General features: G+C 42.7%; 1 protein-coding gene across 1 annotated transcript in view; it reads right to left on the bottom strand.

Moving 5' to 3' along the window:
- The window catches only part of RHBDF2 (rhomboid 5 homolog 2), a 1,958,103-nt gene that overhangs the window by 1,685,968 nt on the left and 246,238 nt on the right, over window positions 1-25,897 (bottom strand). The window contains exon 2 of the mRNA XM_044089036.1: window positions 22,561-22,632. Within this exon, the coding sequence (XP_043944971.1) occupies window positions 22,561-22,609 (49 nt within the window). The 5' untranslated portion in view covers window positions 22,610-22,632. The remainder of the gene's footprint in view (window positions 1-22,560; window positions 22,633-25,897) is intronic.

Here is a 25,897-nt window from a genome sequence, read left to right as displayed (position 1 = left end):
CAATTACACTGAGAATTTTTTTCACAATATAAAATGATGGCAAAACAAAGGTTGTAGAAGGGATGCATGTTCCCACACTTGAAGTGATTAAGCAATATTCATATTTCTGGGGATATGGTAAGATGAAGTATTTAGGCATTTCTATTATGTCATCTAAGGATATGTAGGAAGAAACAAAGCACAAGATAATGCAAACAGAGAAACTGAAAAATCCTCTTGATAGATTTGAATAGTAAGGTGCAAGCAGTTAAAATGAATTCAGTTCCTTCGGCAGTATATAGTACACACCAGTCAGGTATACAATTTTTTTTTAACCAGAAGAAATTGTGGATCACAATCAAAGAATTAAAGGAATCTGAGAGAAGAGGGTAAAAGTTAAGATGGACAGTTTGCTTTTCCCCACAGAACAAGGCAGTTTAGAATAACCAAATCTGAATGTATACCTTACAGCGAACACAATTAAGCCTCACACACACACAGCACAAGAAGACGACAAACCAAACTAGGAAGAAATTAAGGTGAAATGGGGACAGAGCATGATTTTGGCAATTAAGGAGAACAGTACCAACCCTTCTGAATATATGTTCAAATTAGCTGGAAAAGTTTGAGAATAAAGCCACCAAGGGAATGGACAAGAATTTACCAAAAGGGATGACTTAAGTATGGGCACAGAAAATACACAAAAGGGAACACGCATTTAAACAAGAAACATATTTAATCATTACTTATGACATAGGCAATCGCAAATTTATATAAATGAAAACAAACCACACATTTTCAGTTGCAAATATTATGCATCACTTATAATCAAATTCAGCAATTCTCAGACATTGCATAGCGGGCATCCAATTCCTGCCCTCCCTTAAACCTCATTCCTCCTCTAAAATATCATTATGCATGTATTGCTCCCACAATTCTAATTTTTTCTATGTAATTTGCTCCTTCCCTTTTCTAAAGATCCCACTCTCAGTTGCTTTATCTGTTATTATATTCACGACTTCTAGTACAGTTGGTTTAGACTTTGATTTGTATTTTCAAGTAACTGCTTTTTTGGTAGTCACCAGAAGTAAACTCAACAAGGCCTCAATATGTCTAGGCAATTCAGATTCTATATCACAGCTCAAAAAAGTAATTTCCTTGGTTACAGCACTTTGCGCACACAGTATTTCTGTCTGCAGGAATTTTTAAAGTCTGCCAACTCATTACACTACTAAAATATGCTCCCAATTACCTCCTTTTCTTGCCCATCACATCAACACTTCCAATATACCGGAGGAAAAATTCTTTTAAATTTGCATGAGGTATAAAAATACCTACACAGACACTTCCAAGAAAAGATCCCAAATCTTCTAGACTCTGCTGCATATTTGGCAGCCATGCATATATTACCCCCACTGTTTCTTTGTGAATTGCTTATCCAATCTCTCTCTGCAATCCTTTCTAACCTCCTCCAATTGATTTCTGTAGTTATTATGGAACATTTTATATGCCCTACTAATTACCCCCCCCCCCTTTTTTAAACAGCAGCTTCTGTTCAAGATTCGACAAATTCAGTGCTGGTTTTTCGCTGACTATCCCTCTATTTCTCTCTTTGGCTATACTATATCATTCCTTGATACAGAAGGCAATCTGTAGGCAGTCCAAATGAATTCTTAGCCTCTTCCCATTCTATTACCTTAACCTTTCTAATTATTTGCTCCCAATACCTTGCTTCCCTTACAAGTTTTCAACAGTAAGTCCATCCACCTTGCCTATTCTCTGTACGCCTAACTGTAGTCATCCCTATCGGCAAAACCCTTCGCCATCACTGTGTTGGCTTAGTTCTCAGAATACTTTGTTACTTTATGAATATAATATACTGTATGGTTATTGTTATTCTCCTTAAGGATCTGCATTCCAAAATCCCAGTCTCTCCCTGTATCACTCATCATCCCTTTCCACTTTTAATTATATTATTAATTCTGTTGGTGCTATGTATAAGAGCCTTAACTGTGTACCTCCAAAATATCCATTCAAATCAGGTAATCGCAAACCACCTTATTCTACTAGAAGGATGGACTCATTCATCTTGACTGTTGCCCTCTTCCCCTTCAAAATAAAATCCTTCAGCTCTTAACTACTTGCTATCCACAATGTCTTCTCTGGTTGATAAAAGTATGCCTCACCTGTGCACAAAAAGTACAGTTTTGTACCTACCATAAATGTAGATGTTCGAAGATCCACATTGCTGCAGTCCTTACTTATGGGTAGTCCGCGGTCCTCGGTCGGCCCGAATACCAAAGTATTAGGCTGACGTCGGTCATGGGCGCCTAGAACTGACATCAGAGCGTCAGGGTATAAAGGCGCATGACCGACGTCATATCCTCAGTCTTTTCTTGCCCCAGATGTCAGAAGGCCGAACAAGAAAGGCCACAGTCAAAAACAGAATACCTCCCAAAAACATGCCCAACAACAACCATCACCTAAAGCATAGCACCCTGTTAAACTACAGTGGGGAAGGAGGGAGGGTAAATTGGACTGCAGCAATGTGGATCTTCGAACATCTACATTTATGGTAGGTACAAAACTGTACTATGTTCTTCATCTCACATTGCTGCAGTCCTTACTTATGGGTAGAATCCCAAAGCAACGGGAAAGGGAGGTTGGTAAAAATCATAAAGCATTAGGGGCTGCTAAAATGCCCTGTAAAATTGCAGTGGCAAATCCAGCCCTAGACTTAGAATAGAGAGGAAGGTGGTAATGTTTAGAAAAAGTATGCACTGAACTCCAAGTAGCTGCCTCCAAAATGTCTTTTGTAGCTACCCCCCTTAGAAAGGCCGTGGAAGTAGCAGTAGCCCTAGTGGAATGAGGCCTGATTCCAGCCGGAATTTCCTTACCATGATGGGAATAACAGAAAGAAATACAAAACCCAATCCATTTAGAAATAGTTTGTTTTGAAACAGGTTTACCCTGTGAACCCACGGCAAAAGAAACAAACTGCAGAGACTGTCTGAACTCCTTGGTTCTGCTCAAATAATAACGCAACTGCCTGTGAATATCCAAGGTATGTAAAATTTTCTCCCCTTTATTTTGGGGGTTTGCATAAAAAGTAGGCAAATGAATAGTTTGGTTTAAGGCCACACTAGAAACCACTTTAGGCATAAAAGAAGGATTAGTACGCAAAGATACCCTATCCTTATGAAAAATCAGGAAAGGCTCCACTGCCATGAGGGCCTGTAATTCAGAAACCCTTCTTGCAGAGGTAATGGCCAACAAAAAAGCAGTTTTCCATGCCAAATACTTTAACTCGGCCGAGCTGCAGGCTCAAAAGGTTGTAGAGTGAGCTTTTCCAACACAAAATTGAGATCCCAAGCAGGAGTAGGAGCTCGTGGGGGTCTTATATTCTTTGCCCCTCTAAGAAATTGCTTAAACAAAGGGTGAGAGAATAAAGGAGGGTCACAATCATAGTGAGCAGAAATGGCTGCAGCATGGACCTTTATCGGGGAGAAAGACAAACCCTTGTCCAATAACTCAGTAAGATATTGAAGAGCAACACTTAAATCAGGTTTGGAGACATCAAAGTCCTTTCCTTTGCTCCAAATAAAAAATCTCCTCCATTTATCAGCGTAAACTTTCCTGGTACTAGGCCTCCTGGCCTCCAAAATAACATTCAACACTTGTTGTGGAAGCTGAGACCTTCCAGAGTCTAAAACAGAATATGCCAGGCTGTTAGATGCAGAGACTGAATCTTGACATTGAGGAAGTGATCGTCCTCCTGTGACAAAAGGTGCGGAATCAAAGGCAGAGGCCATGGAGGTTCTCGTACTAGACTCCTCAGTAGTGGGTACCAGTGTTGTCGAGGCCAATCCGGTGCTATCAAAATCATGGTTGGCTCATCTTGTCTGGCCTTCAAAAGTACCTTGGGAAGAAGAGGCAGAGGTGGAAAGGCATATACATGCAGATTGTTCCAACTGAATGATAGAGCGTCCACCTTCCAAGCTGTGTGATGAAACATTTTTGTGCAAAACTTTGGCAACTGGTAATTTAGTGGAGAAGCGAACAGATCTATGTCTGGAGTTCCCCATAACACTGTCAATTTTTGAAATACATGAGGGTTCAATTTCCACTCGTGAGGATCCACTATTTGTCTGCTCAACACATCTGCTAAGGAGTTCTGTGCTCCTGGCAGAAACCTTGCTTGAAGATCGAGGTGTAGATTGAGAGCAGTCTCCCACAAAATCATCGCTTGTCTGCAAAGAGGGTAAGAATGGGTTCCCCCTTGCTTGTTGATGTACCACATGACAGTAGTGTTGTCTGTTTGAATCAACACCTGCCCTGGGTGAAGTAAGTCTTTGAAAGCCATCAATGCAAACTGGACTGCTAACATTTCCTTCAAGTTGATATGCAAATGTTGGAGTTTGACAGGCCACATGTCTTGCACCCATTTTCCATTGAGGTGTGCTCCCCAAGCCTTGTCCGAGGCATCTGTCGTTAGAATCTGACTCGCCTCTGGCCGGGTCACAGAGAGTCCCTTGTTTAGGTGACATTCCTGAGCCCACCACAAAAACTCCTTCTGAATGCAAGGTATTATCTGAATGACAGTGTCTAGATCTTGGCAGTGCTGTGTCCATACATTTTTGAGATACCATTGAAGCTTCCTCATATGCAATTTGGCATTGGGAAGCACCAGAATACAAGATGCCATGAACCCCAAGGCTTGAAGGACTGTCCTTGCAGTCAGCCTGGGCCGTAGAGACATTTGATGAAAATAAAGAGAAAGGCTTCTTTGTTTGTCCGGGGTCAAAAAGGCCCTCTGGGAAGCTGTATTCAGTCTCACACCCAGAAAGCACATGTCCTGAGAGGGTACTAGACTGGACTTTGTTTCGTTCACAGAATACCCTAGGCATCTTAACACTGCCATCACATACTGTAGGTGTTGAAGAAGTTCGTCCTTTTCCTGTGCAATAATCAGGCAATCGTCCAAATAAGGATAAATCTGTATGCCTCTTAGTCTGAAAAAGGCTATCACTGGAGCCAGAACCTTTGTGAACACTCTGGGCGCAGTAGATAAACCAAAGGGCAATGCAGAGAACTGATAATGTAAATTTCCAGTCCGAAAACGCAGGTACCTCCTGCAACTGGGCCTGATAGGAACATGAAGGTAAGCCTCTGAGATCCAGAGTAACCATCCAGTGATCTTTTCCCAACAGAGGTAAAAGCTGTTGTAAAGTCAGCATCTTGAACTTTGGAATGTCCAGATAAGTGTTGAGGATAGATAAATCCAAAATTGGTCTCCACGTGTTCCCTTTCTTTGGAACTAGAAACAGGCGAGAATAAAATCCTAGGCCCACTTCTGACAGAGGAACTGGCTGTATAGCTCCCATTTGAAGAAGTAAAGAAATTTGTTTGTGAGCCTCTATCCTTTGCCGGGGAGGAACGTCTGGCATGCCCTTGAAAGGAGGCATGGTATGGAAATAGAACTTGTAACCTCGGTTTATAATGTCCAATACCCATTTGTCCTGGGTAACTAAATGCCAATTTTGTTTGAAAAGAGCCAACTTTCCTCCCAAGGGAGCTGCCAGGCATGAAGAATCTGGCAGCTGAAAATGCAGGTCATTGGGCCTGTTTACGAAAGGACTGGCCCCTGCCTTCACCAGCAGATTGAACAGGCGAACTCCATTGTCTCGGCCTGAAGGTATTCTGAGCTCTGCCCCTACCACGCCTAGATCTACCCCTAGACTGAGAATCAGAAGAAGGGTACGTCCATCCCTTAGTAGGCCAATTTCTACTAAACTTTGGAGGTTGTACCTGCAAAAAATCTTTAACAGTCTGCATAGACTTAGCCTTGTCTTCCATTTTCTTTAAGACTGACTCCACAGGAGGACCAAACAAAACTTCAGACTGTAAAGGGGCATCCAGAATTCTAGACTTAACATGCTCAGATAAATTCTGATCCTTAAGCCAGGCGTGCCTACGAATAACTGAACCAGTTGCAGCCACCCTAGAAGAAGCCTGTAAAGCATCAAAACCACATTGCAAAGAGTGCTTTCCCACCTGTTCAGAAACATGCACTAAATCCTGCAATTCTTTACAGTCTATGCCCTCTGCTAAAGCATCCACTTTAGATCCTAGCTGAGAAAGGAGGAAATTCTGATACTTCAACATATGAAATTGGCAGTTCAAAGCTCTCATTGCTAAAGTAGAAGAGGTATACACCTTCTTACCCCATCTATCCAAAGCTCTAGCTTCCCTATCCAGAGGAACCGGATTCTTAACTACAGAGGCTCTAACACCCTTAGGCCCCTGACTAATAGTTTCTGGGTCTGCCCTAGGACTCTTATACAGATATTTATGAGCCTCAGGCACCCTATAATACCGGTCAGGTTTAACTGGAGCAGGAGGCACAGAATCCGGATTAAGGGAAGCCTCCGAGAAAACATCCAAAACAACATCCAAAACCGGAGGTATAGCTAAGGGTCTATGCTGTGGCAAAAACAAGAACTCCCCGAGTCTCTTCCGTGAATCAGAGTAATCCTGTCCTTCCCACTTAAAATGCTCCCTCATGGAATGCAGAGTTTCTGAAAATGAAAAATCCTCTGGAGGAGAAGCAGAAGGGGTTGAATCCTCTGCGTCAGAATCAGAATAAGGAGGGAAATCTTGAATGTCTTCAGCAGAACACTCAGAATCATCTGAGGCCTGCTCCAAACTTTCCAACTCCGGCTCCATCCTGGGCCTCTTATCAGGAGGGGGCATAGAACCTCTTATTAAAGAAATCAAATCCTCTGCCATTTTAAACATGTGCTTTTTAGGCACAGACCCTGAAGAACCAGTACTGACACCAGAGGAAGATAAAACAGACCTGCCCTTAGAAGGAGCCTTAGGAACAGTAACAGAAGGCCTAACCACCTTAGGCATAGAAGGGAGAATAGTAACCTGAGAGGCCCCTTCAGCGTGACCTGCCTCCTGAGAGGCCACATCTTGTAAAATCAAAGTCTCCCCCTGGGACTCAACAGAAACTTCAGCTGGATCCAGCTGTTCAGCTGTAGTTTCTGAAGATCCGGCGTCCGTAATAGACGAATCATCCTGCCTAGGCTTTAAAGATTTGTCTTTGCGCTTCTTAGTAGAAGCCGGCGTAGGAACATCCGACGGCATGTTATAATTACACCTCTTGCCAAAGACTAACCTAGCGCAATCCAGCCTCCGTTTTATAGTGGGCTTATTAAACCTAGCACAAAACCGACACCCAACTACGTCGTGCTCCAGTCCCAAACAAGGAATACAAAGCGAGTGGTAATCCCTATGCGGTATCTGTTTCCCACAAGAAATACAATTATTCACTTTTTCTGACATCCGGTAAGTAACTGAGACAAGAAAAAAAGTACAGTTTTGTACCTACCATAAATGTAGATGTTCGAGGATCCACATTGCTGCAGTCCTTACTATTGGGTAGTCCGCTGTCCAGTCGGCCGGAATACCAGAGTATATTGACCGCGCGCGTCAGGGACAGGACGCTTGCCGCCGCGTCAGGGGGGTACTCGCATGACCGACGCCATATCCTCAGTCTTTTCTTGCCCCAGATGCCAGAAGACCTTAAAAAGACAAGGCCCAAAATACCTGCACCAAAAATATGTACAATATATAGAAAAATATATACAAAAATGTCAACATATAACCTCACCTACACAACCACCCCTAAACACAGAGGGGAAGGAGGGATGCAGCAATGTGGATCCTCGAACATCTACATTTATGGTAGGTACACAACTGAACTATGTTCTTAGTTCCACATTCCTGCAGTCCTTACTATTGGGTAGAATCCCAAAGCAGAGGTAAGGGAGGCTGGCAAATCATAAAGAAGTAGGAGCTGACAACATGCCTTGCAAAACAGCTGTGGCAAAACCAGCCCTAGACTTAGAGTAGAGAGGAAGGTGATAATGCTTAGAGAAAGTATGCACTGAACTCCAAGTAGCTGCCTCCAAAATATCCTTAGTTGCCACCCCTTAGAAATGCTGTTGAAGTGGCAGTAGCCCTAGTGGAATGAGGCCTAATCCCAGCTGGAATCTCCTTGCCATGATGGGAATAACAAAATGCAATGCAAAACCCAATCCACCTAGAAATAGTTTGTTTTGACACAGGCTTGCCCTCGAACTCAAAGCAAAAGAAACAAACAACTGCTGAGACTGCCTAAAATCCTTAGTCCTGCTTAAATAATAACGCAATTGCCTGTGTACATCTAAAGTGTGCAAAATCTTTTCCCTTTATTTTGGGGTCTGCATAAAAGTAGGCAAATGAATAGTTTGGTTTAAAGCCACACTAGAAACCACCTTAGGCATAAAGGAAGGATTAGTACGTAATGATACCCTATCCTTATGGAAAATCAAAAGGGCTCTACTGCCATAAGGGCCTGCAACTCAGACACCCTTCTTGCAGAAGTAATAGCCAACAGAAAAGCAGTCTTCCATGACAAGAATTTCAATTCAGCAGTAGCCGCAGCTCAAAAGGTTGTAGAGTAAGTTTTTCCAACACAAAATTGAGATCCCAAGCAGGAGTAGGAGCTCTGGGTCTTATATTCTTTGCCCCTCTAAGAAACTGCTTGAACAAAGGATGAAAACAATGGTGGGTCACAATCATAGTGAGCTGAAATTGCTGCAGCATGAATCTTAATGGAAGAGAAGGACAAACCTTTGTCCAATAACTCAGTAAGATATTGAAGAGCCACACTCAAATTAGGCTCAGAAATCTCCAAATTCTTTGCTGTACTCCAAAATAAAAATCTCTTCCATTTTTACACTTTCCTTGTACTAGGTCTTCTAGCTTCCATAATCACATTTAAAACTTGTTGAGGAAGTTGAGACCTGCTGTGTTTCAACACAGAATATGCCAGGCTGTCAGATGAAGAGAGTGAAGCTTGACATTGAGCAGATGACCGTCCTTCTGAGATAACAGATGAGGAATCAAAGGTAAAGGCCATGGAGGCTTCTTACCAGACTCCTTAGTAGTGGGTACCAGTGTTGCCGAGGCCAATCTGGAGCTATCAAAATCATCCTTGGGTTGTCTTGTCTGACTTTTAATAGCACCTTTGGAAGAAGAGGCAGAGGTGGAAAGGCATACACATGAAGGTTTTTCCAACTGAAAGACAGAGCATCCACTTTCCAAGCTGTGTGATGAAACCCCTTTGTGCAAAACTTTGGCAGCTGGTGGTTTAGTGGAGAAGCGAACAGATCTATGTCTGGAGTTCCCCATGACACTGTCAATTTCTGAAATACATGAAGATCCAGTTTCCACTCGTGGGGATCCATGATTTGTCTGCTTAACACATCTGCTAAGGAGTTCTGTGCTCCTGGCAGAAACCTTGCCTGAAGAGTTAGTTGCAAGCTTAGAGCAGTCTCCCATAAAATCATTGCTTGCCTGCATAGAGGATAAGAATGTGTTCCCCCTTGCTTGTTGATGTACCACATGACAGTTGTGTTGTCTGTTAGAATCAACACCTGCCCTGGAAGAAGTAACTCCTTGAAAGCCATTAATGCAAACTGGACTGCTAACATCTCCTTCATGTTGATATGTAGATGCTGTAGTCTGGCAGGCCACTTGTCTTGTATCCACTTTCCATTTAGATGAGCTCCCAAGCAATGTCCGAGGCATCTGTCGTTAAAATCTGACTCGCCTCTGGCCGGGTCACAGAGAGTCCCTTGTTTAGGTGACATTCCTGAGCCCACCACAAAATTCTTTTGAAGGCAAGGTATTATTTGAATGACAGTGTCCAAATCCTGGCAGTGCTGTGTCCATACATTTTGAGATACCATTGTAGCTTCCTCATATGCAGTTTGGCATTGGGAAGCACCGAATACAAGATGCCATGAACCCTAATGCTTGAAGGACTGTCCTTGCAGTCAGCACGGACTGATGAGATAGTTGATGGAAGTAAAGTGATAGACTCTTTTGTTTGTCCGGGGTTAAAAGGCCATCTGCTGCTGTATTCAGTCTCACACCCAGAAAGCACATGTCTTGAGAGGGTACTAGACTGGACTTTATTTCGTTCACAGAATACCCTAGGCATCTTAGCACTGCTATAACATATTCCAGATGCTGTAGAAGGTCTTCCTTTTCTTGAGCCAGAATCAGGCAGTCGTCCAAGTAAGGATAGATTTGAATTCCTTGTAGCCTGAAGTAAGCTATCACTGGAGCCAGAACCTTTGTGAATACTCTGGGCAGTAGATAAGCCAAAGGGCAATGCAGAGAACTGATAATGAGAATTTCCAGCTCGAAACGCAGATACTTCCTGCAACTTAGCCTTATAGGCACATGAAGGTAAGCTTCCTTGAGATCTAAAGTTACCATCCAGTGATCTTTGCCCAGCAGAGGTAAAAGCTGTTGTAACGTCAACATCTTGAACTTGGGAATGTCCAGATAAGTGTTGAGGAGAGATAAATCCAAAATTGGTCTCCACGTGTTCCCCTTCTTTGGTACTAGGAACAGGCTAGAATAAAATCCTAGGCCCCTTTCTGATACAGGGACTGGCTGAATGGCCCCCATCTGGAGTAACTGAGAAATTTGCTTGTGAGCCTCTTTTCTTTGTGGAGGAGGAACGTCTGGCATGCCTTTGAAAGGGCAATGCATGGAAATAAAACCTGTAACCGTGGTGAATGATATCCAACACCCATCTGTCTTGAGTAATTAAATCCCAATTTTCTTTGAAAAGAGACAGTCTTCCTCCCAAAGGAGCTGCCAGTCGAGAATCTACTGGCAGCAGAAAAGGCAGGTCATTGGGTCTGTTTAAAGGACTGACCCCTGCCCTCACCAGAAGTCTGAGCAGGTGAACTCCTGTTCTAGGCCTAAAAGAACCTTGAGCTCTGCCCCTACTAGACCTACCCCTAGACTGGGAATCATAAGCAGGATATGTCCACCCCTTAGCAGGCCAATTTCTACTAAACTTGGGGCTGCACCTGCAAAAATCTTTAACAGTTTGCATAGACTTAGCTTTGTCCTCCATTTTCTTTAAAACTGCTTCAACAGGCGAACCAAACAACACATCAGACTGTAAAGGAGCATCCAAAATCCTTGTCTTAACATGCTCAGCTAAATTCTGATCCCTCAACCAGGCATGCCTGCGAAGAACAGAACTAGTGGCAGCCACCCTCGAGGAGGCCTGTACAGCATCAAAACCACATTGCAAAGAATGCTTACCCACTTGTTCAGACACATGAACCAAATCCAGCAACTCTTTACACTCAATACCTTCCAAAGCATCCACCTTAGATTTCAATTGTGAAAGGAGATAATTTTGATATTTTAGCATGTGAAACTGACAATTCAACGCTCTCATGGCTAGAGTGGAAGAAGTATACACTTTCTTTCCCCACCTATCCAAAGCCCTTGCCTCTTTATCAGTGGGAACAGGATTTTAACCACAGAGGCCTTAACACCTTTAGGCCCCTGAGAAACAGTGTCTGGGTCCGCCCTAGGACTCTTAAACAAATACTTATGAGCTTGCACCCTATAGTACCTATCAGGTTTAACAGGAGCAGGAGGCAAAGAGTCAGGGTTCAGGAAGCCTCTGCAAAACATCTTCCACCACAGTCAACACAGGAGGTATAGCTAAGGGCCTATGCTGGGGTAAAACAAGAATTCCCTAAGCCTTTTCCTGGAATCAGAGTAATCCTGGCCTTCCCATTTAAAGTGCTCCCTCATGGAATGCAGAGTCTCTGAAAATGAGAAATCCTCAGGAGGAGAAGCTGTAGGAGTGGAATCATCCACATCAGAATCAGAATAAGGAGGATACTCCTGCAAATCTTCAGAGAAGACTCAGAAGCCTCTGAACACTGTTCAAAACTATCAAACTCGGTTCCACCCTAGGCCTCTTATCAGGAGGGGCATAGAACCTCTAATCATAGTAATCAAATCTTCTGCCATTTTAAGCATATGTTTCTTAGGTACAGAACCCAAATGCTAGGAGAAGCCCCCACTGAAGCTGAACTTGGCCTACCTCTCAAAGAAGTTTTGGCAACAGAAGGAGAGGCTCTAACTACCTTGGGAAGAGAGGGAAGAACAGTTACCTGAGAAGCTCCCTCAGCCTGGCCTACCTCCTGAGAAGGCACATCCTGTAACAGTAAAGTTTCTGCCTGAGACTCCATAGAAACTCCTGGCAAAACCTCTGGCTCCACTGAGCCTTCTAAAGAACCGGCGTCCGGGACTGCGGTTCATCAACCCTAGGCCGGCTGTTTTGTCCTTGCTTCTTGAGCCGAAGCGGCGGCATCCGGCGGCATTTTATAATTGAAACGCTTCCCAAACACTAACCTGGCACAGTCTAACCTCCTCTTAATAGTGCGTTTGTTAAACCTAGCACAAGAGCGGCATCCAACAACGTCGTGCTCAGGCCCTAAACAAGGTATACACAAGGTATGGTAATCCCTATGAGGTATCTGTTTCCCACAAGAAATACAGTTATTCACTTTTTCTGACATCCGGTTAAATACTGAGGCAAGAAAAACAAAATGTTCCCCAACGGGTACTTAGCCAACTCTGATTCGGTCTGAAACTCCGGTTTGAAATATTTCAGAACGCCAACCTGCACTCGCAAAACTGCTTCTGCATCGGACCATGCAAAAAGATGAGACTGAGGGTCATGCGTACCAATAGTAAGGACTGCAGCAATGTGGACGAAGAACATCAAAATATTCTAGCGGGTACCAGCCAACTTGGTATCGGTCTGAAACTCCGAAACCGAAAAATTTCAGAACGCCGAACGGCACTTGCAACGCTGCTTCTGCATCGGACCATGCGGCAAAAAGACTGAGGATATGACGTCGGTCATGCGCCTTTATACCCTGACGCTCTGATGTCAGTTCTAGGCGCCCATGACCGACGTCAGCCTAATACTTTGGTATTCGGGCCGACCGAGGACCGCGGACTACCCATAAGTAAGGACTGCAGCAATGTGAGATGAAGAACATCTATAGGGACAAACATTTCACTGCTTATATCTTGCTATCCACATCCATAAAAACAGAGCTTCCAGCTTCTCAGTTTTTGTATTATTTTTTGTTTAGTCTCATCCCACACATTCTTAGCTGCCTTAACAATCATTTTTAATCCATACTCCTAAATACTTTGTTTTATCATGCCCCCCTAAATATGGGTATTGCTGAACTAATTCATGTGTGCAAGTACATAATTTATGGCTATAACTTTTGTTTCACCTTAATTTTATATCCTGAAAAAAAAAAAAAAAAACTCAAACTCTCTCAGAAATATGTCACAACAATGAAATGTCCTTTTCGGGTTTTATGAAGTATAAAATAAGATCTGTGAATAAAGCCAACTTTTCTCGACTATCATACCAATTATCTCCTTGAATTTAAGTCCCTTATTTTCTTTGCCAATAGTTATAAATATAACACGAATAACACAGGGGAAAGAGGACACGCCTTCCTGGTTCCGCTTCTCAAACAGAACTTATCAAAGACCACCACACTTAAATTTTCATATCTAATCCCTCGCATATCCTCCAAATCAACCTTATAATTTTGTCAGGGAATGCAAATGCTACCATTGCCTTACTCAAAATCCCAGCTTACTCTACAGAATGCATTCTCTGCATCAAGACCCACCAACAGCAACAGTATTTTACTATACTCTATTTCCCTCTGGATCATCACTGTTCTATTAATGTTGTCAAATGTTTATGTCCCCTCCAAAAAACCACACTGATCCATATCTATCAATTTTGGCATCACATTTGCCATTCGGTTTAGCCACTGTAGACAAACACTATGACCACTGTTTAGAATCAAAATGAGGCTATATGAAGTTAGATCCAATGGGTCTTTACCATCTTTAGGCATTACAGCCACCACCTCTTTCTTCCAAGATGTTAGTGCTTAGCCTCTTTTTAAAATACTGTTAAACTAAACCTTCCAAATCTTTATTACTTTCTTCTCTCCTAGCTTCCAAACTTCTACAGGAATACCATCTATTCCTGGGGACTTTCCTGTAGATTGGTTATACATCACCATTTTTATTGCATTTCCTCCTATCCTAACAGTTAGCAAATGAGCCCCATCTACCTCGAACCATGGCATATTTAGTTCTTGCATAAATGTTTTCATTTGTACTTTTTCTCGACTTCCACATTTATCTGCTTTATAAGGTTTTCATAAAATTGACAGAATATTACTAACACTTTTACAGGATCTCTGGTTATTTTCCTTGTTATAGGCTCCTTAAGCCTGGCAACAACCCTTTCTACTTTCAGTGGCTTGAGCTGTTGTGCTAAGTTTTTGTGCTCTGCAGTTAGCATAAAAACAGTTGTTTAAGAAAAATCTTTCTAAACACATGCATATCACTGAGGTAGCCCCTTATTTTCCATTAGCTCTCAGCAATTGCACACCTTGTTCTTAGAGTGTCCCCCTAATTCTGAAATACTTTAACAGCTCCTCTAAATAATTCTTGCTACTTCTTAACCACCTCTCTTTTTTCTTTTATTTACACCCTATTTTTAAACTCCACCTTAATTTTACCCCACTCCTAGCTACAGTTTCATAAGAAATTTCTACCTTTCCTAATAACTCCTGAATATCTACTACCCATTATTTAAATTCCTCTCTTTTTAACGGATGGGTGGGAAAGTGCCAGTCTCTCATTTCTATTTCATTACCCTGCATTTTTACTTTAGTTATTGTCATGTAATCTGAAATGGTTATTGGATGTGTATCAAAAAAGTTACTGGCGAAAATGAAAAAAAAAAGGAACCATGATAAGTTCAGAAAAGTCACACTAGGATGAGGCAAAGCAGAAGTTTGGACTGTGGGTTACAAGACTGTCTTCCCTACCCAAGGAGTGATAAAGTACAGTTGTGTACACTTACCATAAATGTAGATGTTCGGAGTGTATTCACTGTTGCAGTCATTACATTTGGGTTATCTGCTTGCAGGTAGCCCTCAGTCGGCCTGATTAACAAAGTCTTGGGTCCTGCGTCAGTTACTGTCCCTTATTCCATGACGTCAGTTCGTCAGGGGTATAAAACATGCATCCAACGCCATTACATCAGTTTTTCTTGCCCCAGATGTCAGGCGCCCCCTAATGGGGAGCAATTAAATATAAAAGTGCAATGATATACCTCCAACAAAAAAATCAAATACACCAAAAAAACTTAAGCAAAGTAAAGGAAAGTAGAGGTATAGCCAAAAGAAGTTAGGGGGCTGGAGGGAGGGTAACCAGGACTGCAACAGTGAATACACTCTAACATCTACATTTATGGTAAGTGTACACAACTGTATTATGTTTTGTGTTCCACTGTTGCAGTCATTACATTTGGGTAGATTCCCAAAGCTATGGTTGGGAGGAGGAATTTAGATAACATTAGGACCAGCTAGAAGGCCCTGCAAGACTGCAGTGGCAAAGCCAGCTCTGGATTTAGAGAAAATTGGCAAATGATAATGCTTGGTGACAGTATGCACAGAACTCCAGGTACCTTCTAGGATGTCCCTGGTAGGGACGCCTCTGAGAAAGGCTGTAGAGGTAGATGCAGCCCTGGTGAAGTGAGGTTTGATCCCCTGGGGGATAGGTTTTCCATAGTACTTACAGCAGAAATGAATGCAATGCCCTATCCATTTAGAAATGGTTTGCTTTGAAATAGCCTTCCCCTCTGCCCCTGCAGCAAATGCCACCAGCAGTTGTTCAGATTTCCTTTTAGGTTTAGTCCTGTCCAAGTAGAATCTGAGTTGTCTGTGCACATCTAAGGAATGCAGTATCCGTTCCCCTTTGTTCTGTGGATTGGGAAAGAAGGTTGGCAAATGAATAGACTGATTAAGAGCCACACTGGATACCACCTCAGGCATGAAGGATGGAATGGTTCTGAGGGACACCCTGTCTGCATGAAAGATGATGAAAGGCTCCACTGCCATTAGGGCCTCTAATTCAGATACCCTTCTAGCTGAAGTAATTGCTAAAAGGAAATCTGTTTTCCAAGAAAGACATTTTAAGTCTGCAGTAGCAGCTGGCTTGAAAGGAGGTAGAGCGAGTTTCTCCAAAACAAAGTTAAGGTCCCAGGCTGGGGTTGGAGCTCTCCTGGGTGGTCTCAAATTTTTGGCCGCTCTGAGGAACTGCTTGAGCAGTGGATGAGAGAAGAGGGGAGGTTCTGTGCTATAATGAGCTGAAATGGCTGAGGCGTGAATTTTAATGGAGGAAAAAGACAGGCCCTTGTGAAGCATCTCAGTTAAGTATTGTAAAATCTGAAGTAAATTTGGCGCTGCTGTACTCATCCCTTAAGACTGGTTCCAGGCACAGGATCTTTTCCATTTTTCAGCATTAGATTTTCTAGTACTAGGCCCTCCTTGCCTCGAAAATGATATCCATCACAGGTTTACTGAGGGATGGTAGAGGAGAGATTATGTAATTAGCCAGGCTGCAAGGTTCAGTGTTAGAAGCTGAGGGTGCAGAATCTGGTTCTCCTGCTGGGACAACAGGGAAGGAGTCTGAGGCGGGTGCCATGGAGATAACAGTGACACTACGCAGGAGGGGGTACTAGTGTTGGCGTGGCCAGTCTGGAGCAATCAAAATCATCCTTGGTTTGTCCCGTTTAATTTTTAGTAGTATTTTGGAAAGCAGAGGCAGAGGGAGGGAATGCATTGACTGACAGGTTTTTCCAGCTGAAGGACAGAGCATCCACTTTCCAGGCTTGCTTGTGGGGAGTCCTTGTGCAAAATTTGTCCAATTGGTAGTTCTGGGGAAAGGCAAACCGGTCTATATCTGGGCTCCCCCATTTGCTTGTCAACATGTTGAAAATCCTTGGTTCCAGTTTCCACTTGTGTGGGTCCATGAGGTTTCTGCTTAGTCCGTCTGCCAGTGTATTTAATTTTCCTGGCAGGAATTGAGCTTGTAAGTGTACTTGGTAGCTCAAGGCTGTGTTCCACAATGCCATGGCTAGTCTGCAGAGGGGGTAAGAATGTGTACCACCCTGCTTATGTACCACACAACAGTGGTGCTGTCCGTCTTTACCATAAATTGTCCTGTAAGAATGTGGTCCTTGAAGGCTGTCAGAGCATTCTGTACAGCTAACATTTCTTTTTGATGGATATGCAGGTGCATTTGGCTTGGGTTCCATTTGCCCTGAATGCACTTGCCTGCCAGGTGAGCCCCCCCCCATGCATAGTCTGGTGTGTCTGTTAGGGTTTGGGCGGCAGGGGGTGGTGTGAAAGGTAGTCTCTTATTTTGGTTGCAGGCCTCTGCCCACCAAAGGAATTCTAGGCATAGGCAAGGTATGATAGGATTCATTGCTTCTAGATCCTGAGAATGTTGACACCACAGGCTTTTTAGATACCACTGTAGTTTCTTCATATGCAGTCTTGCATATGGAATTAGAAGAACGCAGGAGGCCATGAACCCCAAGGCTTGCAGTATTTGTCTTGCAGATAGCAGGATTTTTGTGGCCACTTGTCTGAAGTAGGTTGTCAAATGAATTTGTTTCTCTGGCATGAAGTAAGCCATCTGGGAAGTTGTATTCAAGCTTGCTCCCAGGAATGTAATTTGTTGACAGGGTATCAGGTGTGATTTCATTTAGTTTATGGTGTACCCCAGACAAGTTGGAACCCTTTGTACAAAGGCCAGATGATTCAGAAGCATGTCCTGGCTTTCTGCCTGAATTAGACAACTGTCCAGATATGGGTATATTTGAATATTTCTTTGCCTGCAAAATGCAATAACTGGAGCTAGGAACTTTGGCTTATCTACTGCGCCCAGGGTATTCACAAAGGGTAGTGCAGAGAACTGATAGTGCGTGTAGCCTGCTTTGAAGCGTAGGTATCTTCTGCAAGATTCCCAGATTGGGATGTGCAGGTATGCTTCTTTTAAATCTAGTGTTGCCAACCAGGCATCTTTGCCTAGCATAGGAAGTAATTGGTGAAGAGTCAGCATCTTGAATTTTGGAATTTCCAAAAAGGTGTTTAGAGTAGACAGGTCCAGGATAGGACACCATGAATTGTGTTTTCTGGGTACCAGGAAAAGTCTCAAGTAGAAACCTTGTCTCTTTTCCTCTTCCAGTACCAATTGAATAGCCCCCATGCTTAAGAGAAAGTACTTGTTTTTGGGCCTCTGCCCACTGATTTGGGGGTAGGTCCAGCCACCCGCTTGGTGTTGGCAACGTGTGGAAGTGAAATCTGTATCCCTGCGACACTATTTAAAACCCATTTATCCTGGGTAATGAGTTCCCAAGTTCTTTGCATGAAGAGCAGTCTTTCTCCCCAAAGGGGCAGTCAGTTGGTAAGTGCTTGGAAATTTTAAACAGAAGCCATTGAGACAGTTTACTATGGGGGGGGGGTCTTATTCCCAGATTTGGAAGTGGAGGCCCCCCACTGCTTGGTCCTGTGTCTCCCCTCCCCTGAGACTGAAACCTGGGGCATTTGCTGTGTCTGTGTTTGGCTTGAGAAGACCTGGAAAGGACCAATTCTTAGAGGGCCAGTACCTACTAAATCTAGGAGGCTGAACTTGTAAGAAATATTTAACAGTTTGCATAGATTTAGCTTTATCTTCCATCTTGAAGAACTTCCTCAGCCTTGTTGCCAAACAGGTGGCCCTGATTTAAGGGAGTATCCAACAATTTAGCTTTAAACATGATCAGGCAAGGATTGTTCCTTTAGCCAAGCATGCCTTCTGAGCACAGACCCAGTAACAGCAGCCCTGCAAGAGGCCTCTAATGAATCAAAACCACATTGCAAAGTATGTTTTCCAACTTGTTCAGCAGAATGCATTAAATCCTGTAATTCTTTATTTTCAACACAGTCAGGAATCAACATAATTTTCTGTTTAAGCAATCCATACTTTAACATATGAAATTGGCAGTTTAAAGCCCTAATGGCCAAGGTTGCAGAAGTGTAAACCTTCTTGCCCCATTTATCCAGTGCCCTAGAGTCTCTATCAGAAGGGGTAGAATTTTTAGCAGTAGAAGCCTTAATGCCATTGGGCCCCTGTGAAATAGTCTCTGGATCCGCAATAGGATTTTTAAAAAGGAACTTGTGCGACTCAGGTAGCCTGTAGTATCAGTCAGGTTTTCTAGGAGCAGGAGGCAAGGAATCAGGGGCCACACTAGATTCCAAAAAAGCATCATCAACAATGTCTAGTACAGGAGTAATAGCTAAAGGCCGATGCCGAGGTAGGAGTAAGAAATCCCCAAGCCTCTTTTTTTGAATCAGAAAAATCCTGGCTTTCCCAGTGGAAATGCTCCCTTAGAGTATGCAAGGTTTCCCCAAAAGAAAAATCCTCGGGAGGGGAAGCAGAGGGAATGGAGTCCTCTGCATCAGAATCCAAATAGTTGTTGTTGTTGTGTCTTTCGGCTTTTCCGGGTTAGGTGTCGCCACAGCAGAACTCCGGTCTGCTAATGATTGGCAGTGGATTTTTACGTGCTGAGTTGCCAGCCCTGACGCACAACCTTCAACGAAGGTACGCCCATTCATGCATGTCTCTACACAGAAGACGCTCTAGCTGAGAATCGAACAGGACGACTTACTGTGAGGCGACAACGCTAACGCAGCACCACCACCGCAGTTACAATCCTCATAAGTAGATAAGGGTAAATCCAGATCATCAGAAGAATCAGAAAAAACAGAATCCTGGTCAGAAGATTCACAAACAACTTCAGTCCTAGGCCTCTTAGAAAGTGGGGGTTGGCTACCCCTGATTAGAGTTATTAAATCTTCAGCCATTCTTATCATTTGTTTTTTAGGCAAAGAGGCCTGAGCATGTGGCCTGAGCATCGTTTTTTTGTAGGCATGGTTCGAGATTGAGGCCTAAATGAAGAAGGAGGCATCAGTTTAATATGCAAGTCCGTAGGCCTGAATACACCCTCAGAAGCTGCCTGCACAGTGGCTTCAGACCCATCCAAGGAAGAGACATCTGCGAGTTCCATAGCTGAAGCATCTTGCAGCATACCGGACTCCAAATGGATCTCAGTAGATGCCTGTGAATCAGAAGTAGCGGGTATCAGGGGCTGTGAAAGCACCTCACAGAGTACTGGCGACTGGCTTAGGAGAAGCGTAGTCAGCAGTTTTGGACCTTGACGGCCTGTCTCTGTCTTTATCTTTGCGTTTTTGGGAATTCCAGTAGTCGGATGGCTAACGGACTACATTTCTGCATAATTAAACTGAGAACCAAAATATTTATTTAGAGGCGAAAATATACAGACTGATAGTACGCTGATTAAATAAAGCACAAAACCGACAGCAAGGTAAGTCGTGGTCAGGGTCTAGGCAAGGAATACAGTACGAATAAAAATCTTTATGCGGTACTTGCTTTCCACAAGTAATGCAATTATTAACTTTTCCTGACATCGGTAAGGAGCAAGAAAAAGTTTCCTTAATCGGGTACTTAGCTTTAGTTGAAGACTTTGGTTCTGAAACTCGAAAATGAAAATTTCAGAAGTCTGCCGACTGGCACTTGCGAACTGCTTCTGCTTCGGGCACCGCACGGCAAGAAAGACTGATGTAATGGCGTCAGCTGCATGTTTTACACCCCTGACGACCCAACGTCATGGAAGAAGGGACAGCAACCGACGCAGGACCCAAGACTTCGTTAATCAGGTCGACTGAGGGCTACCTGCAAGCAGGTAACCCAAATGTAATGACTGCAACAGTGAAACACGAAGAACATCAGTGTAAAGGCACAGAAAATGGGACAGAAGGGTGTTAAATATCAGCAATGGTTGGGTTTATAGCAGAGTCTAGAAGTAAAGCTGTGATAAAGAAGGCATAAAAAGTAAGGCATTTAAGATAATGCATCATAACTATAAGAATCAATCAAAAGAGGTTAGAAAATTCTGACTGGGGAATGAGAATGAAAAGACACTAGACAAAGAAACAAAGGGAGGGCATCTGTATGGTTCCCAAGTATGCAACAAAATCTAAAACAGTTAGGATTTTTGTATATTAATTTTGCATAGGCATTTTTTGTTTGCCAATTAGACTTCAGTGAATTTTTCCACAGGTAGACAGTAATTGCTGAAGGTGTGATGGGAAAGAGATGGGTAACTGCGAACATGTTTTCTGGCAATGTGTCAAGTTGACAGATTTTTTAGAAATTCCCTAGAGGGAAGTTTGGCAGAAATGCTGGTGAAGCAAATTATTTAAACTAAGAAAATAATTCTTTTGAGTTGGAACAAAGAAACTGAATTGCCTATGCAGAGTACTGCCTAAGCTAAGTTTTATGCTGTTGTCTACCAAAAAAGCAATATCTAGGAAATGGAAATCAAAAGCAAAACCATTTGTAACAGAACTGTTGAATGTTGAAAGATAAAAGAACTGGAAGTGGCATCTTTAGAAAAGGGAAGGAGTAAACTACATATAAATAAATGGAATCTGTGGGAAGAATATATACAGGATCATGTTCAGATGGAATGAGCATGATATATACATGCATACTGCATGAAGTATCACTACAGAATATCAAAACACATCTAAACCTGTGATGGAACGATGGAGGTAAAATGCAGATAACACTGCCACAAGCCCATGGGCACGCAATTGTAAAATGAATGAACAGAACCACAGAAAGTAAACTGGTGCAGATCAGGACACTGCTAATCCTACAGAACTACATGAAACCAGAGCACAGGCAACTATGTAGTGGAACTAAAAAAAAATCTCAACGCATGTCATCAGAAAGTAAAGTTATGAAAATAAACTTACCACAGTAGTGGAAGTTAGAATAGATCATTGTTGCAGTGACCAAAGCTATAGAGGTTAAATCTGTCCACGGACATGACAACTGGCTAGATTCCAAAGTTTTAGGACACCTTCCATGTGCCCCAACTGTTGAACTCCTCAAGGAGAGCAGTATAAAGTCTGTGGTTAGAAGCTAAATCTTCGGCACTTTGTCTCAGAGTAAAGAAGGCATGAGCCCTGACCAGTTCAGTGTGTGCTAGGAGAAATGGCAACCTGAAAATATCCACATACTGGCATAAACCTTAATAAATATAGGTGGGAGGGAGGGTGCTCCTACTGCAACAGTGATTTATTCGAACATCTACTGTTATAAGGTACATCTGATTGAACATGTGGATCCTCGAGCCACCACTTGTATCCAATCTAGCAGAAAGAGTTCTCCAGCCTTAAACCCTTTTAAGAATTCTTCCTTCCTATAATAAATTTGTCCCCCTAGCTACCGCAAATCTCATTTGCCACCTTCACAGAAATCAGTGTAAATGACTGCAGATAAGTGCTCCATCTCAGTTTCATTACTTAAAACTCTTTCTGTACCTCCTTGACCATAAAACAGTTCAACCAGTTAACATTGGGTACCTTATGTAAGCCTTGGCTTTTTTTCAGCCCTTACTCTTCACTTTTTTTCTATCGAAGTTTTAAACTTAAGACCGAGTGCTTGTCGTAGTCATCTTTCTTCCCTACACTTATAGTTTTTAGTGAGTTAGTCTCTCAGTGTGGTGACAGTTATAGTCCATTACGGTTTCTCATACTGTGGATAACTCTAATTAATAGTTCCTTATGCAAGTGAAGAGCATTAATTTTTCTCACAAAGTATTATAGCATGGTTTTAACTATGGAGAAGCAAATGAGCTTTAAAAATGCACTGTGGTCATACGATTCTCCCAAGGATCTTCATGATCTTTCTGCTTGCCTTGTGGTCTCATCTCTCTGTGAGCTTATTCTCTGCCTCAAAAAAAAAAAAAAAAAAAAAAAAAAATTTTTAACTTTTGTCCTTAAGAATGAAATAAATAAAAGCAAAGAAACAGACCAGAATTGATACACATGCACATAGGTCTTTAAACCACAAGTATCGGTATGATATGGTCATATTCCATGTAGGCATAAATGACCCAATACATACCTCAATAGACTACATGAAGAGACATGACTGAGCTTTCTGAATATGTCTGTCCCAGTCAGGTACTAGTCTAGCCTCGAGTAGCATCCTACCTTCAACTATGATGATGCCACAGTATCAGCAAAAAATGATAAACTTCAACAACTGGCTTAGTTTCTGGTGTCACAATAAAGGGATCCAATATCTGTCGGCCTGGGGAGACATGACTGAAATCACAATGCTTTGCAGGAGCTGGTTTGCACTTGTCACCACTTGGCTTCTGGATACTGGCATCCCCCCCCAGTGTCTTTTTAGTCCATGCCAAGTTGTCCAAAACAACAAAAATCCCAACTACTACCCAAAGATACTGCTGCTCAACGCTAGGAGTTTAAATAAAAACTGCACTCCCTAGAAGCACTCCTTACCTTGGAGAATGCAGATATAAGTGCTTTCACTAAAACATGGTTGAGAACCATAGAAAACACCCCGGCTATCAAAGGCTACGATGCCTTTCAAACATTTTGATCACCCTCTGCTCTGGATAAAACAAAGGGGAGGAGGTGTCTCGGGGTCCATAAAGGACAAGTCAACTGCTAGACTGGTCCAACAACATGACTCCATGCCCAACTAACCACAGGTGTGACCCCCCATCATATCCTTGCTAGCTACAGATCCCCTAACTTGACTCTGGGGGAAAACTACACTCCTAACTAAAACTACTGGAATCGCTTAATCAGCCTAACATACTTTTGGGTGACCAACTATCCCTCCATAAACTGGGAGACTTGTATGACCCATAACTCACTTGCTCAGCAATTTTTGGACTTTGTCAAATGCAAATTCCCTGGAGCAACTAGTTAGCTTCCCAACTACTGGTACAAATATCCTAGACCTTGTACTCCTGAACAAGGGAGTATGCTGCTCCCTCCTGTGCATGAACTCCTCCCTGGCAAAATCTGACCACAAAATGATCTCTAGTACTGAAACTAACTTAGAAGCCCCATCAAACTCCAAACCTGTTAAGTGCATAGCTAAGGCCACCTGCATCAAACTAGAGGACAGCTTATTAAGCTTCCAAGCTCCCCCGAACCTGGATAACACTGAGGCTTACTTTGAGCTATACACAAAAGGACTGTACAACCACATTCATAGCTGCAGAGAGGAGGCAAGTCAAACCTAGGATTACTGGCAAGAGTAACCACCATGGTGGACCACTAGCATAAATAGGCTATTTAACAAAATGGAAAAAAAAATATCCTCTCCAAAGCCAAGAAGGAAATAGGCAAATCAGTGCAAAAAAGACCCTCACCAGTCAACAAATAAGAAAGGTGGTCAACTTTACCAAAGCAAACTACAAGGCAAGACAGCCACCCAGGTGAAAGATATCCATAAAGCTTTTTTGTAATTATGCTTGTAACCTCAGAGAAAATGCCCAACAATGTGGCAAGTTCATCATGATTGGCAACATTTACATCCAGCCTGAAACTACAGCAAACCTGCTGGCAAACATTCAGTTTAAACTTCTCCATCACCTCCTACCACACGCAAAGAAATACCTGCAACCATCCCCCTACCAGTCATTAGGAGGGAAAACATGCTTACCACACACTAACGCCAAAAACACAGCCTCCATGGGTCCTGACAACATTCCAGGATGCTTCTTAAACAGCTTAAAACAATCTATCAAAGCGACTAGAAACCACTTTAACCTCAGCCTCTGAATGGGTTTTGTCACAGAGGAATGGAGGACTGCAACAGTCATTCCTCTGCAACAATAGAGGCCTGTCAACTGACCCAGTGAACTTAGACCCATAAGCTTCGCAAGTCTTATCTGGAAGGCCAGGGAAAGAATTATCATGGACCTGATAAATAAATCATAGGAACCCTCCAAAAACTGGACCAGACCCAGTTTGCCTTTGTCAAACGGAGGTTGTACCTGCTTAATCTGGTGGAGTTCTTTGATGAAGTCATTAGGGCCACGAATAAGGGTAAAATGGTACACACCACTTACCTAGACCTAGCCAAAGCTCAACTGTAAACACTGAGCAATAAATGAATCTCAAAATGATGCTGACACCCTACAAATAGGCCTATAAAATGACAAAACTGGTCTGAGACTAAATGCTAAAAAATGCATAATCATACCCTTTGGTAAATCATAAATACCTGCAAATTACAATACTTACAAGCACACCCTTAAAAAGCAGACCTGGTAGTGGTGAAGGACCTAGGATTAGGAACACAGACAGGCAGTAACCTAAACTTTGACCCGAGACTAAAAGCTAAAAAATGCATAAATCATACCTTTCAGTAAATCCTAAATCCCTGCAAATTAGAATACTGATAAGCACACCTCTAAAAGTAGACCCTGTGGTGAAGGACCTAGGAACACAAACAGATAGTAACTTAAACTGTGATCACCAGGTAGCTACAGCAGTGAGGAAATCCTTCTGTGTGGCTCAACTTGTAAGTAAAGGCATGGAATCAAGGTCAAAGGAAGTCATAGTGCCATTGTACTTGGCCCTCATCAGGCCCAAAATTGAGCATAATGCTCCCTTCGGCATGAACCTAGCCAGGCACTTGCACCAAGTGGGGCGGCCCCAGAGATTTCTCACTAAAAAAAAAGTCTTATGCAGCCTGACTAAAGACCCTATCCCTTTACTCAGTCTCGTAATGTTTATTGGGGGGGGGGGGGGGCACTTGCACCTGTCCTACAAGACAATTCTCTGATCCAGCCCCGATGAAAATGATATACATCTTTGCAAGAAAAATTATACAAGGGTAACACGTTCAGTTCAATGGACCTGACCCTTATTTCGGATGCCAACAGAACTTGCTGGAGAGAGATTCGTATCCCAAAGACTGCCTCTTCTATGGAATAAACTTCCCATATTACTAAAACAAAGCATGTCGCTCGGTCTCTTCAAAAATAATTTGAATAAACGGATAGAATGAATACGGAAAGCACAGTTGTTTACACTTACCATAAAAGCAGATGTTAGAGTGTATTCACTGTTGCAGTCATAACATTTGGGTAATTAGCTGGCAGGCTGCCCTCAGTCTGCCTGAAATCCAAAGTCATGGGTCCTGCGTTGGTTGCCGTCTTCTCTTCCAT

Source organism: Protopterus annectens, chromosome 12.part0, assembly GCF_019279795.1.
Source record: "Protopterus annectens isolate FY-2018-M chromosome 12.part0, PAN1.0, whole genome shotgun sequence".
In the NCBI taxonomy this organism is placed as follows: domain Eukaryota; kingdom Metazoa; phylum Chordata; order Ceratodontiformes; family Protopteridae; genus Protopterus; species Protopterus annectens.
Note: the sequence above shows the minus strand (reverse complement) of the source record. Positions and strands in the feature narration are given on the sequence as shown.